The following is a 15801-nucleotide window of genomic DNA, read 5'->3' as shown; positions in this document are numbered from 1 at the left end:
TCTGAAATACCTGGAGATTTGGAGGTGGAACCTGAGAGAATGGAGCTATAGGACCTCAGTAGAGCATAATGCCATGCAGTTCAGCTCCCAACGTTTTAAACAAACAATAAAGATATTTATGTAGTTTGGAGATCAGCTGTAATTTTGTGAGATCTCCAGTTCCCACCTGGGGGCTGGCAACTCTTTCCAGGACTCACATGCTACTTTTACCCTTTATTTTTTTCCAGAGATTATCCAGTCAGACTGGTTTTCTTCTGTCACACAGACATGAATCTCAGTTCAACATCCTTTACTGAGGCAACGTTTCTTGAACTACTAAGATTCGACCCATATTAAATTATGGTGTTGAGGATATACAAATACGTATCAGTAGAAGGAATGCTTCCCACTGCATTCTCACCTGAGGTCCTGAAACGGTCACGGTGTCTTCAGAGTTATGACAAGCAGGCACCACTCCCACAGGGCAACTGCGCTTGCATTCCTCCCATGTTAGACCTGCAGGAAAGAAGGTACAGGCTTTGGTATTGTTCCAGAGACAGCCAAGGCCTGCTTCACCAGAGATCAAAAATAAATTATGTGGCACTGGGCTTGGTGTCTTCCCGGTGGCTGATGGGCAGTTCTAGTGCTACCTTTGTTCAGCAAATAACAGATCATGTGGATGTGCAGCTTGGAATTCTGCCTCTGCCACACAGACCTGAGGCACACGCAATGACTCCTGCCGAGAGGTGTTCAGGGATCCCAGTTTCACTCTGCCAGCTTGAGGCCTTTGCTTGTCTGGTGTGTGTTGCTGGACTGAGGTGATTTGGGGCTCTCCACTTGTATGGGACAGAACGACATCTTGTGAATGGGACTTCCATTGGAAGCCAATAAGTGACCTTTTCCTGTTGTTGGCCCTGGGAGACCGGAGTAGACAAGCTGTACCAACTGGAACTGATTGATTAAAGGGCAAAAATTGGACCATCTGGACTGACTTCTAAAAGCACTAGTGGTGGAAGACCTAGGAACACGGTCCTCCTAGCTCAGCTGATTGACAGCCTCTGCCCCTACTGACCCACAACTGTCATTGGAGAGGACAGGGAGCTGACATCTCACTTGAAGCAGTAAACATCTATTGGCCACCTAGCTGGTCAACAAACTTGTCTCCAACCCCTCTATGAAAGAATATGGGTCTAAAATAAGTAGTCTTATCCAATAAAAAAGGTTTTGTAAGGTTAGCCATAATCCACAGGCGACCTGAGAGTTCTCACCTAGTGTGAGATAATCAGGCAGAAAGGCTACTTTAATGTTAGATATTCAGTGTACTACCATTAGGGTACTACTGTTAGGATTATTTGTACTGTACTAGGGGAGGAGGGGGGAATTGTGATAAGGTACTGGGCAGAAGTGAGGGGGTGGAACAAATGAAGAGTGATGGAGTGTGGTGGGGCCAGTGAAGGGTTGGGGTTTCCAGTAACAAGAAAATTATGGTGGTGGGAGGAGTCAGTGACAAAGACGAAGGAGTATGAGATATGGTAAGGCTTGTACGAACCTTCATCCCATCCCAAGAGATGCTAGTGGTGGGTTTAGGAAGAATATCCTCTCTCCAACATTGGTGTTGTTGCAACACTAGGTCCATAAATAATAAGATCTCAACCCTGCAAGATTTTCTTACAGGGCAAGATATAGGCCTGGCTTGCTTGACAGAAACCTGGATGCAGGTGGGTGAGACAGTTACCCTAAGACAACTGGCCCCATCAAGAGTTTCAGACCTTTATCAATCTCAGACAAGAGGTTGGTGGCGGCAATGCTGGTCCAAGAATCTTTTTCCTTCTAGGTGCTTCTCATCCCAAAGATCTCGGGAATTGGATGTGTGGGTCGTGTATGAGGCACAGGGGAGAATTTGGCCATCTGCTTGGTGTACTGATCACCTAACGCACCAGCAGATGCCCTGTCGAACTTCCTGGAAGTAGGTTGTGCAATTCCCTATATTCTGTGGGACTTCAATGTCCATGCAGAGAAAACTGACTTCAATTGGATTCCAGAATGCTCTGTGGGATCTGAAGCCCTCTGGGAACTCAGTCGATGAGCTGGTGGAAGATTGGCATGCCTGACTCTCTGAAGCCACTGATTAAACTGTTCCCCCATACCCTCTCATCTCCCGTCTAAAGCAAGCTCCTTGGTATACTCCAAAGTTGCACAAGTAGAAACAGGAGATGAGATGGCTAGAGTGAGTCTGGCGGAAAAACCTATGATGAAGAATCAAGAACATCTTATAAGATGCTTATGAATGCTTATAAGATGGCAGTGAAAATCACTAAGGAATTCTATGCGACTGCCATTGCCTCTGCGAGCTCACACCTGGCATTATTTAAAACAATTAGATCATTGACATCCTTGGGATCGTCCTAAAGTCTGAAACTGGATTTTAGCTGTGAGGCTTTTGTGAGCTATTTTTGCAGAGAAAATCTTGTTGCTCTGCCAGGACTTTCTCACCAGGTATGATGCAGAATGTGAACTAGTTGGACCACTCTAGTCCGCTGCCCTTGGCTGAAGTAGACAGGCCCTGACAGCGGTCCAGCCAACCACATGCTCTCTTGACCACTGCCCTTCATGGTTGATTAAAGCCAGTGGTGAGGAGAACTGGGGCCCTCTCCAGGACATTATCAACTTGTTCCTGACTTCAGGGACATTCCTTGAGAGGCTGAAAGTGGGGCGACCTTTATCGAAAAAACAAAAGCTGTATCCAGCCGACCTGGCCAATTACTGCTCAGTTTTGTGCCTAGCGTTCCTGAGTAAGGTGATTGAATGGGCGGTGGCAAGATGATTCCAGGGATTCTTGGAAGAAATTTCAGTGCTTGACCCCTTTCAGTCCAGATTCCAACCTGGCCATGGAGTGCAGTCAGCTCTGGTTGCCTTGACAGATGATCTCCAGAAGAAGCTGGATCTAGGTGGGTTGATGCTGCTACTCTGACAAGATCCAATAGGGGCATTCAACACAGTCGACCACAAACTACTGACCCACCACCTAGCTGAGACAGGAGTTATAGACACAACCTTGAAATGGCTGGAATCCTTTCTCCAAAATCAGGGACAGGGGGTAGCAGTAGGGGAAAATATATCCCAGCATGGGACCTTGAATTGTGAGGTCCCACAGGGAGCCACTCTTTCCCCAATGCTATTTAATATCTATATGAGACCCCTCATCAAGCTGATCCAAAGATTTGGGCTGAATTGTCATCAGTATGCAGATTACATCTTTGTTAAAGGACAAGCATCTGTTAACATCCCCAGACAACCTGGCCAGGTGCCTAGGGACTGTGGTGGATTAACTCAAACCGAGTTGGCTGAAGTTGAATCTGGCCAATGTGGAGGTTCTCTGGCTGGGCCAGCACACAGAAAAAACAGGTGATAGAGCTCTCAACACTTGATGGGTTGCAGTTAACACTGGTAAAGGTAAAGATATCCCCTGTGCAAGCACCAGGTCATGTCTGACCCTTGGGGTGACGCCCTCTAGCGTTTTCTTGACAGACTCAATACGGGGTGGTTTGCCAGTGCCTTCCCCAGTCATTACCATTTACCCACCAGCAGGCTGGGTACTCATTTTACCGACCTCGGAAGGATGGAAGGCTGAGTCAACCCTGAGCCGGCTGTTGGGATTGAACTCCCAACCTCATGGGCAGAGCTTTCAGACTGCATGTCTGCTGCATTACCACTCTGCGCCACAAGAGGCTCTTTAACACTGGTACCTACTGTCAATTATTTAGGACGCCTCTTTACCAACAGAGGCCCAAATCACAAAGACAGCCTGCCTGGCATTTTTTCAGCTGTGCCAAGTGAGGCAGCTTGTACCTTATTTCTTGGAGCCAGACCTAGCCAGAGTGATCCATGAAACAATCACCTCTAGATTAGACTTCTGCAACTCACTCTACATAGAAATTCCAACTGGTTCACAATGCAGCTGCACGAGTCTTGACAGGGACTCAATGGAGAACACATAAAGCACCATTGCCTTCCCAGCTGCATTGGCTCCAGATTGTAGACTGGATCAAATTCAAGGTGCTGGTGGTAATCTTTAAAGCCCTAACCAGTCCGAGACCAGCATACCTACAGGGCTAGGTATGCCCCAAGAGCACTAAAATCTTTGGATCAACATCTGCTCAGGGTCCCCAGCCCAACAGAGATGAAACTTGCCTTGAACAAGGTCAGAGCTTTGGCCCCAGCCTGGTGAAATACTTCCAGGAAAGATCAGGGCCCTATGCGTCTTAAATCAGTTCCACAGGGCCTATAAGATAGAGCTATTCCACCAGGCTTATGGTCAAGGCCTGAAATAACATCCACTAAGAAAGGCTGGCCCCTCATACTGGGGGAAGGAGTAGATGGAAGATCAGCTCCTTGCTAAGCCCCCCCCCCTCCGCCCATTTGGGAATTTTAGTTAGGGGGGGGCATTGTTAGACTGTAAATGTTTGACTTTTTAACCTTGTATGTTGCTTTTAATGTTGTTACCTGCCCTGAGCAATATGGAAAGGAGGGATACAAATAAAAATATATTATCACAGCAAGAGATGCCTCTTTCAAATCTCTTTCAACCACTGCCCATCCACAGTTCTAGTTTTTTAAAACAGTGGTCCTTATTCTCTGTGATATGTCATCCGTGAAAATAAACTGACCCTACAAGTGATGGACTAAATGCTGCTTTAGCCCCCACAATCTGGTGGATCACAAATCAACCTCTATTCATGGAACAGACTGTTGCTGCTTCCCCTCTCTCGCTGAAGGTTCCTGTCCTCCCATTAAAAGAATTTGCTCAAGAAGCTCGAGGCCCCCATGATTAATAGGGGGCTGCAGTGGGAAACTGTTCTCAGATAAGCAGAAGTACTTTTCCACTCACAGAATGATGTCTAAGTTAGAATCCACGCATTATTGCTATTATTTGTAATCTCAACCATTGTCAGAATATTCTGGTCACCCATATTCTTATTTCATTGCTGAGCAGTCAATTTGCAAAAAGGTTAGAGAGAAAATTGATGGCCAAGGTAGCAGCTGAAGTCTGATACTAGGCCCAGATCTGTCACTTGTACCAATCAATGTCTCAGAAAAGCACTACCTCATCTGTAAAGTACACAGCTACCCTTTTCTCCACAAACTCGTTCAACTGTTTGTGTTCTTCAGAGACTCCGATAAGCTTCTGAGAGACCGTACACAATTACTCTTAAATGATAATGACTAGAACTAGAGACCTGTTCGATTTGCATTATGTGTTAATATTTGCTATAATTTCAGTAGTAAAAAGGACAAATCATTAGGCAATACATTGGTGTTACACAGCAATCCATGAGTTCAGTGATTTGCTGGTGATTTTCCATACTATGGAAGCAGGTGTGGGTGGGTAAGGGCTAGAAGTGATTAGGCCCCAGAGACCTTTTTGACTGCTTTCAAGTATGACCTAATGGGATTGCAGAAAGCAAGTTATTTCTTTGAGAGCTGGTTAATCATCTGTCAAAGTTCCCAAACTTTACCCAGTACCCAAACCTTATTGGCACAATGTGGATTTTTTCCTCTTGAATTTCCGCAAAGTTTTACACTTATTTAGTCATGTTATCCCTGCTCCTCCATTCCACATCAGATAAATGGATATGAGTACTTTTGATTAAACATTTAGTAATATAGTAGAAAGCAGGGACAGAGAGAGGGAGAGAGGAGGACTCCTTGGTTCTTACCGACAGCAGCCATGCCTCCTGGTGGTAGTTTGGCCTCCTTGATGCACCGCCCTCTCCAGTAGGCTGCAAGAATGGCCTCTTCATGACTTAAGGAGTTATCTGCATAGCCACATGCAAGTTCTCCAACTGAGTGGCCAACAATCCCGTCTGGCTGCAAACCCATAGCCTTTAACAGGTCAATCTGTGCTATCTGGAGAGCAAAAAATGTGTTGCTGAGTTTTCATTACATGAAGCAACAGTGTGCACTATTCTGTTTCGGCTGGTGCCTTCACAGTGTGATGTTTCCTGAAGGAATACTAGAGATATTTCCTGAAGGAATACTAAACTTAATAGCAGGGCTTCCTAATAGTATAAACCTATCTCACGGCAACTCTTTTTCCTAATAGTTTATCACTTACTTTAATTCATACTTCATCTCTCCGTCAACTTCTTCTTGAATGCCTAATGTTGAAATGGGAAGTTTCTCTATTATCATTGTTCCCTGTCTGGCTGACTATCTGAAGCTACACCAAAGGCCTATCGTACACACTCACTCATGGCAACATTCCCTATTCTTGTTCTGAAATAATGTCATTCTTGACTCCCCATGCCAACCCTCTTTTATTACCAGCAGAACCATGGGTGGAAAGACAGGACATCTTAGAAAAGTAATTTGGATGCATTGAAAATGCTTCTGTCTCCATCTTCACCACTGACTCAATAAAATAAAACCTTTCAATCATAAATTGGGGCCAGTTTCCAGTGACCCTTAGGAATGGAAATCATCAGAGTCCTAAATATAATCTCAGTACGGTGAGCCATGAATTAGTGGATTATGAGTAAAAAAAAACATCACTCCTCAAAAGTCTTAATGTGAGTCAAAACAGGGGGGAAAGTATTTCATTCTCACCTGAATAGCAGCAAGCCCAACAAATGCATTAACAGCTTCATTAAAGGTATTCTCATCAGCGGACAGGAGTAAGTCAGACACCTTCAGACCTGTGTCTTTCAGAGCCTCATCTGAACGCAAGATGGACTGGTGGAAGAGATCAAGCTTCATCAGGCTAAGGCCCATTCCTTTCCATTGTGTGCCCATACCTATCGGATTCAGCAAGCAGAGAAAACTAATAGTGTTACTATCACATGTAGAAGACGGAGATTGAATTTGATTGAATTTGAAGCAACATTCCAAAATTCAGATCTAAGAGGCATGTTATGCGTCCAGCTATTGAGAATTATTACTTCACATTTTTGGTGGCATACGTGTGTTGTATCCAAGTGACTATAATGAAATTTAATTTACACAGACTCAAATCTGCATTAAACAAAGACTTATGCAACTAACGTCATCTAATGTAGGAAAACAAAGAGATGTCTGAACTCAGATGTCAAGTCTTATATAGGAAACTAAGTCTCTGTTTCGGATTTGGATATAATTACCTGAGCAGATATACCACAGAGGTCTTCCTGTGGACTGGGCCATCTGAATCTCCTTCACATCACTCTCACTGCCAATCAAAGTGTAGCCTCTGTAAGGCATAGACGATGTAGGTATTCCTGATATATCATTGAGCATGCTCAGAAATGCAGCATGTTGTTGCTGTTTCATGGTCTCCTCTATTAATCTTTCTACTGCTTCTTCAGTCCTTCCACAAAATTGGACCAATCGAGGCAAACTGCACGTCTCCCAAGGGGGACATTTCTTCTTGTTGGGGCTCAAGATGATATGGGCATTTGAGCCACCAAAGCCAAAAGAATTGATTCCAACATATTGACCTTTTACTGGGGTCGGCTTAGTAACTACTTCAATGCGGCCATCTTGTAAGGCAGGAATATCTGGATTTGGAGTATTGTAGTGAATGTTTGGTGCCCACAGTCCATGTTCTAAAGAGAGAACAACCTTGGGGGGGGGGGGGAAGAGAATATTTTACTGACTGATGCTATTTGCATGATTTTTGCACAAGTTAGAAAGTGGCTCACTTTTGAAGAAAATCATTAGGATTCTGAAGAGGAATCTTCAGCAATGGCCAAGCTTCACAATTTGTTTTACTCATATATGATATGGAATAGGTTTCCTAACTATTCTGCTCTCCTTGAGTAACGTTTCATCACTCAAACTTATATTCCTTCACAGGAAATAAGTATGTAGATGTTATCTACAGAGTATCTCAGGATAATTAACTCAACTGGGGATTTGGTATAAGAATTCCCATCATAACCCCATTCATGAAACCACATCTTTGACTCTGCTAAATTTCACTGTGTCACCAGGAACCACAATTGTTATGACACTGGATAGTTCAGGAGCAACATTAGGATATTTATTTATTATATATGCAGTGATCCAACCAGCATTATCTTTCCTTCCATTTACTACCTGTTTTTCCTGGCATTTTCTGGTCCTTGTAGCTTTTAAAACATTGTGCCCTGCTCACATATTGGAAAGAGCAGATGTTTTAACTGGAGCAAGAGCAGCATCTTAAGGCAGCAACTACCTAAACACTTTTCAAAATCCTGACTGGTACGCGTTTTACCGACATTCCCTCTTTTATTACTTTCTCTGGTCTACAGGGATCGGGCTGCCCTCTCTGGGTATACGTGCCCCTCCATTGACAAGTCGTGACAAGTTTTATTATTACAGTTATTGACCAAACCGAAAACCATAATGCTTAAAAATTCAGTCATTTAATAAAATCTGGGTTTCAATAGTAAAATAAATTAAAATTAATACAAAATACAATGTATTGCCAAACGTTTAAGATTAAATTAGGCAGCAGCTGCTGCTCATTCATCCAGTCTCCCTGGATTATTGTGGGGACTGGAAGTTTGCATTTTAATGGACTGGAGAATTACATTTTAAACTATCTGTATGGAAGTTTGATGTAGCGGTTCATCTCTGTTGTTTCTTTTCTCCCCTTCCCCCCCTCACAAACATTACTTCACTAGACTTCAACACTAGCTTATAGAAAATTGCTGATGCAATAACAGCTGTATTACACCAGCCTAGCAGGTAAGCATAAAAAGTCCCCTCCCCCTTGCAATGACAAAGCTTTTTCTGACACACATGGAAATGTACTCTTGATATAGTTAGGTAAAAGCTGAGGTATATATGGAGATATTCTGTTTGAAATATGGGCATTTTTCATTTTTGAATTGTATAATTTTATTTTCATTTTCTTTACAGAGTGGTGGCCTCAGATAATAAATATTTTAGAAGATGGGCTCCAAACCAGAAACTTTAGAAACACTAGTTAGAGCTACACTGAACAGTAAGTTACCACCATATTTGTGAAAATCAAATATATATAAAATAAATAAATAAAATATATTAAATTAGACTTCCCTTTAAAAATACATACTCATTCAAACATGTCTTAAAAATTCGTTTTTTCAGGATTTTTCTTTGCCACCCAGCAAGCCTTTAGATTTTGTTCTTATACAAGAGAGCATTTCACACAATAATTTGACGACTGAGGAAGACCCCTGTTGGTCCAAACATGTGCGATCTGTTTTGTCCTGTGCAGTGTTGTTTTTACTTTGTTTTAAACATATTATTAGTGCACTTTGTTTAATAAATATTTGTAATGATGTTTTAGTATTGTTTTGCAACTCACCTTTTGGGTTCCTGACTTCTGTTCAGGTTGGGTTTTGTTTCCCTTTTTGGTTTTGCATAGAAAGAAGAGATTCCACTGTGCTCAGGGTATGAGGGGGCACTGGACACAATCCTGCCTCTCTTTTACGTCCTGGATCAGAGATGCTACTAGGAGCCATGGTTCAACTATTGGCCACAGTGACTAAAATGAACCCCCACCTAGAACAGGGGTAGTCAAACTGCGCCCCTCCAGATGTCCATGGACTACAATTCCCAGGAGCCCCTGCCAGCATTCGCTGGGGGGCTCATGGGAATTGTAGTCCATGGACATCTGGAGGGCCGCAGTTTGACTACCCCTGACCTAGAAGCAGCAGACCTCCAAATGCCAACGCTAGGTAGAAACTCTAGGGTAGCGATCCCCAACCTGTGGGCCGCGGACCACATGTGGTCCTTCGACTAATTGGAGGTGGGCCCCGAAGGACGCCTTCTCCCCCCCCCCCCCCCGGCCCTTTACTTCATCCCCCCTGGCCCTTTACAACACACTTCATTGTTGTGGTGTGTCTGTATCTTATTTTGAAGGGATGTTTAAACATTACCATAGCGATAAGAGAGCGTTAGGGCAGTGGTTGAGAGTACAGGAGTAAACTATCCCCCCCCCCCCCATGAGCCTCAGTAAAAGGCGTTGAGTGGTCCCCGATGATAAAAAGGTTGGGGACCACTACTCTAGGGGAGCCCCGGCCCCCCTGTCTGTTTGCTGACCCTAGGACAACTGGTGTGTGAAGCAGCATACTGCAATACACGGAGCCCTGTTCTTAGCCTCTTATGTTCCTCAGCTGCCACAAAAACCAGTGGAGCCACTTCTGTGAAACAGTGGCAGTCATTATTTTGCACTGCAACAAGTGGAAGCAACATTGCAAGACTGCAGGTTTCTATCATCACTGTTCTATTATACAGTTTATCCAGAACGCACTGGCAATGTATTGGGGGGAAAAAATCACAGAATTAGGAATGACACAGAGCCTGCAGTATCAGGGACAATTGTCTCTGCATCTGTCCCAGCCTCAAAGCTGCACTTAACCCCACAGGCACCAAGTTTAGTTAGCTGCAATCCTGGTGTCATAATTGCTTTCAAGTCGTTCCCTCATCCCATAGTAAAGTCCTGGACAATCTGCTGTTTACCTTTGCTAAAGCAGCAAGACCAGAGGCAGGTTCTGGATGGCCCATGTTAGATTTAGTTGATCCTATCAGCAGTGGCTCTCGTTCTGACTGGCAAAAGACACCAACAATGCCATTGACTTCTTGAGGATCTCCAACCTAACAGAAAAGATAGGAAACATTATGAGACACTAGCTACTTTTCAAAGTCACTTATAGCAGGTTCACATTGTCAAATTTCTTCATAGTGCTGCATAGATATATGACTACACATCGGAAAATAAAAGTATGAAGCAAGTGAAAGGAGGTGGGGTGGGGCGGAAAAGCTTCTATCTCTAGAATCATGGCTGCAAACTCCCCAAGAAGATCAGAGCAGTTCTACAGCTTTCTGCTTCTCTCTGATTTCTTCAGAAAGAACTCACAACATGGCAAAATTTTGTATGAGGCCATGGAGCATCCATACAGTTGCCAAGTCCCTCCTGGCCACCAGCAGGAGATTGGGGTTGGGGTAAAGTTAATTAGATCTAGATTGGGAAATTCCTGGATATTTGGGGATGGAACAGAGACGACAGGAATCTCACTGGGGTGCAATATCAGAGAATCCACCCTCCAAAGCATCCATTTTCTCCAAGGGAACTGATCTCTATAGTCTGGAGATGAGCTGTCATTCCAGGAGATTCCCGGGTCCCACCTGGAGGCTGGCACCCCTAATTATACATAACCAGATGGTTAAGTCCTTAAACAAGGCTGGAGTATAATGACACCTTCAAATCTATTTGTTGATCATAGTATTGTATGTGGCAAGGTTGTTAAGCTGATTTCATTTCAAAATAAACTGAACTACAAAAAAGTACAGCTGCAATCAGCAAAATGGCTGAGAACTGAGAATGGGCAACCCATTCTCCCCCCGTTATGCCCATATACACAAACACAACGAGGAAGCTGATGCAGTGAACTAAGTTGCAGTCCCCAGTTCCTCACACCTCTTTGAGTTAGTTGGGCTGAGGCAACCTGGCCTCCAATAAATGATTCAAATGGAAAATCCAGCCTCCAAACTTAGCTGGAGAGATTGAAGAATTGGAACCTCCAAGACACAAGGAAGGAAAAGAGAGCCCCAAAATACAGAAGAGTAAGAGAGAACAAACCCCAGTTCCTGTGCCATGCGCTTCAATGTATTCAACTTCCTCAGGTGTAATCCCAGATTCTTGGTACAGAGACCTGACCAGCTGCTGCTGCATCCATCCAGAAGGGTATGTTACACCTGGGGTAAGAAACAAAATCAAATATTTTATGCATACCAAGATGTTTGCTTCTATGTGTAGGTCCTAAATGATGCTCCTTTATAGAGGAAGTACTTGTACAGAGAATGTTTGTGTGCTGTAAGACAGGAGTCCGGTAACCTGAGCACGATAAGAATACTGACTTGTCTTACAATGTTGTTCTAAAAAGGGTACTGAGATAAAAGTACTCTAAGAATATCACACAAATATTGCCATTACTCTTGTGCTGCCAAAGATTGGGTCTGAAGTATCCAGCATTGTAAACAAACAGAAAAACACTAGCAGAGAAACTTTGTCTCATATGCTCTTTGGACAGTATTTGGCATTTAAAAAATCACAAATACTGAAACATTTTTCTATGCTTCATACAAAAGAATTTGCATTCTTTCAGATTTCAGCCAGAGCTTCTGAAGCAATCCTTGATTGCAGCTTAAACAGAAGCATGTGCCTGAAGTTAAGATGGATGGAACATGACGAGAGCTGGCAGGTAGCCTTCATCTATGGGGAGAGTGGGTTTGCAAGAAAATTAAATAGTGGCTCAGCCATCAGTCTTGCTTCTGCCTCTGTGGTTCAAATAGGCTACCTGTCCATTCTTTTTTTAAAAATAAAAAACATTACATTAACTTTAAAAAACCCACCACTTTATTATTCAATCAATAAGCCACCCCCCTCAGAATCCCATCAACAAGCCCTGGACCTGTTTGTATTATGATTGTTTATTGTTATACTGTGTTGTGTTTGGTTGCAATTGTTGGTTATTGATGTACATGTTCTACAGACTGTTTTATGTATGGTTCTCTGTTATAATGTAAACCGCCCTGAGCCTCCGGGGACGGCGGTATAGAAGTATGATAAATAAATAAATAAATAAATAAATAAATATATAAAGGAAACTGTATAAGTGCAAAACTGTTTCATGGATTTGAGGGATAGTACTGAGGAGATTTACTGGTGATATCATGTACCAAGGGCTGAAGCCACAGCTATGCTCAGTTGTTCAGATGTCAATTTTCAGTGCGAATTTGACCCGGGAAAAGAGTAGAATATAATTTAAGGAAAGCAGATCAAGTCCAACCTAGCTACACTGCTCTATGTGATATTTCTCTTCACCCATGACAAGCTTCATAATTCCACAACCAGCAGAGAGTTGAAAATTTCACCTTGCTCTTTAAATCCATCAGTGTTACACCCCGAGTTGACTATGGTAGAATAAATCCGCTTCGCCATTGACTTCTTGGTCAGGAAAACAGCAACAACAGCTTCTGAACGGCAATATCCATTACCTGCAGAAATTCAGAACCATAAAAAGGTCATCTTTTGTAGATGTTTGGCCTTCTAGCCATGCCTTCCCAAGAATTATAAGTAGGCAACAATACAAACACCAGAATTAAACCAACTAATAATATATATATATTAAAATAAAACTTTAACCTGCTAGGGCGAACCTGCTCTATACAACTCCAAATTCAAATGTGTACAGGAAATTAATTGTAGCGGATTGTGAAAACATTGACTTAAAAACAAAAAATGCGGATGCGGCTTCTCTATGTTTATTTTCAGACCTGTCTGGTATTTTTTTGTTTAAAATGTCATGCCATTTTGCCATTGACATGATCTTCGAAATTCAGAGAATTACACTAATTTTGTAAGCATATTGAGAGGAAAACAGAAGGTCATAACAAGAAGCTTCCAAATCACCCATGACTTCCAGCTTAATATAATCAAAATTGGTTTTGGAAATAAAAACATAAAAGCAATGTCTTCTCTTTTATGACAATTAGTTATGAATGAAAGGTTGACTCCTAACCATGCTTTCTGCAGGCAGAAGACATTTCTGCAGGTAAAAAGGAGAAAGGCTCTCCTGCTGCAGGACTCCCCATGCTTTTCTCAAGAGTTCACAGATCCCTAAGGATACAAAAGGGTGAGGAAGAGAGCAGGGTGCAGCAGGTAGAAGCAGGTGGGAAAGTGAGCTTCGGTGAGTGTCACTTCAGTTGTACTAAAATATAGGGTGTTGTTTGCTCCCCCAAATCATGCTTACCTGAAACATCAAAAGACTTGCAAGCACCTTCCGGACTGAGCATGCCAAGCTTCATAAATTGCACAGAGGTGCTGGGCTTCAGTAAAAGATTAACTCCCCCAACGAGGGCTGATTCACACTGTCCACTGCAAATGGCTTTGTAAGCATTGTTCAGAGCAACAAGGCCGGAGGAACATGCAGTGTCAATGGCCATACTTGGACCTTTGGAGAAAACAACAATCATCAGTAAAAAGTCATAAATTGCTGTTTTATTGGCTTTCTTAACATTTACCAGGTGAGCATAAGGCTAAGGTAAAGGTAAAGGTATCCTCTGTGCAAGCACCAAGTCATGTCTGACTCTTGGGGTGACGCCCTCTAGTGTTTTCATGGCAGACTCAATACGGGGTGGTTTGCCAGTGCCTTCCCCAGCCATTACCGTTTACCCCCCAGCAAGCAAGCTGAGTACTCATTTTACCGACCTCGGAAGGATGGAAGGCTGAGTCAACCTTGAGCCGGCTGCTGGGATTGAACTCTCAGCCTCATGGGCAAAGCTTTCAGACAGCTGCCTTACCACTTTGCGCCACAAGAGGCACTGAGCATAAGGCTACTACATGATTAAGTGGGGTCCAATGGGACCATGAAGACAAACAAAAACATAGTTGCACTTACCTGTGACTGTAGTTCATTCACATCTTGTGTGCAGACATACATTGGGACTGCGCAAGCACAGGCCAGCTGTGGAAGACTTTTAAATACGGCTGGGTGCTTTGGCGCCCAAAATGGCCGGTCTCTCCCGGTGCAGCCAGCGCCATGCGGGGGTGGGGGGTGGGGAGAGACGCGAACGTTGGTGCACTGGCGGACGCACACACGCAGGCACAGGCCTGCGTGTGTGCGCCCATCACCTGTGCCTTCCCCCCGTGGCGCGGAGCTGGCTGCACCAGGAGAGACCAGTTGCTTTGAGCACCGAAGTGCCCAACCCTACTTTTCAACCATATGCTCCTCTAGGGGGCGCTCCCACTCCTCTGAACAGTGCATGTGCCTGGTTTCCCACTGGATGCCTCACACATTCCAAAGGCAGGTTACTCCCAACCCTCAGTTCTGATCCACAGCTGCAAGCCCCCAAGATAGAACACAGTAGTTAAGGGTCCCATATCCTGCTACCTTCTCTCTTTTTTTTTTCAAGCTCACAGTGGGGATGGAAGGAGGGAATGTGTGTTTGCATGCAAGATGTCAATGAACAACAGTTACAAGTAAGTACAACTATGTTTTCATTATCCATCTTGTGCTGGAGCCCCACATTGGAAACTTTACAACCTTTTAGCATTGGTGAAAAGGTGGGCTCCTACCCGAACAAGGATTGAAGTACTGCCTTCCTGCAGAGCTTGTGCACAAAAATGGAGGAACCTTGTGCCTCCTTGTGGAATGCAGCAGGGGTCGCAAGGTGTGTGTGAACCGATGCTACCCAATACATCCAGGAATGGAGGGGAAAGAAAGTCTATTAACTCTGGTGCAGGAGGAAAGTGAATGGCCACCCCACCTGACATCTGTAGGGGGGTGGGGAACCATTGCTGGTGGAGCCATACCGGAACCATCAATATGGCTCTGGAACTGTCCTGTTGCATCTTGTACAGTACCCTGGGAATCAAGGGCAGAGGAGGAAATGTGTATAAAAGAAATCCATTTCAGTGAAGCTGAAAAGTGTCCCCCAGGGAACCCAACTTGATCCTGGCTAGAGAACAGAATACTGGATCCTTGGCAGACCCAGACCTGGCAAAAAGGTCCACTTAGGAAAAAGGTAAGACCGGTTTAGGGACCAATCATAGACAGGAACAAATTCCCTGATCAACCGATTTGCTTAAACATTGAGGTGCCCGGCAATGTGAATTGCCCTTAGCCTCACATAGAGCTGATTGGCCTGCTGCCACACCCATAAGGTCTCTTTGCAGAGGGTTCACAACAAGGTGCTGCCCTGTTTGTTTAGATAAAACATGGCCACCATATTGTCTATCTGAATCAGGAATCTACCTGCCCAGGTAGAATATCAGAAAAAGCATTCAGGGCTAAACTAAACATCTGAAGCTCC

At 43.8% G+C, this 15801-nt stretch overlaps 1 protein-coding gene across 1 annotated transcript in view; it reads right to left on the bottom strand.

Moving 5' to 3' along the window:
• Nucleotides 1-15801, bottom strand: part of FASN (fatty acid synthase) — a 77510-nt gene that overhangs the window by 34221 nt on the left and 27488 nt on the right. The window contains exons 5-12 of the mRNA XM_077328025.1: nt 13740-13940; nt 12862-12984; nt 11567-11682; nt 10447-10581; nt 7116-7575; nt 6586-6773; nt 5697-5886; nt 401-495 (exon numbers count right to left, since the gene is read on the bottom strand). Coding sequence (XP_077184140.1) covers nt 401-495; nt 5697-5886; nt 6586-6773; nt 7116-7575; nt 10447-10581; nt 11567-11682; nt 12862-12984; nt 13740-13940 — 1508 coding nt within the window. The remainder of the gene's footprint in view (nt 1-400; nt 496-5696; nt 5887-6585; nt 6774-7115; nt 7576-10446; nt 10582-11566; nt 11683-12861; nt 12985-13739; nt 13941-15801) is intronic.

Source organism: Paroedura picta, chromosome 3 (assembly GCF_049243985.1).
Source record: "Paroedura picta isolate Pp20150507F chromosome 3, Ppicta_v3.0, whole genome shotgun sequence".
NCBI classification, from domain to species: Eukaryota; Metazoa; Chordata; class Lepidosauria; order Squamata; family Gekkonidae; genus Paroedura; species Paroedura picta.
This window is presented reverse-complemented; position numbering and strand designations above follow the sequence as displayed.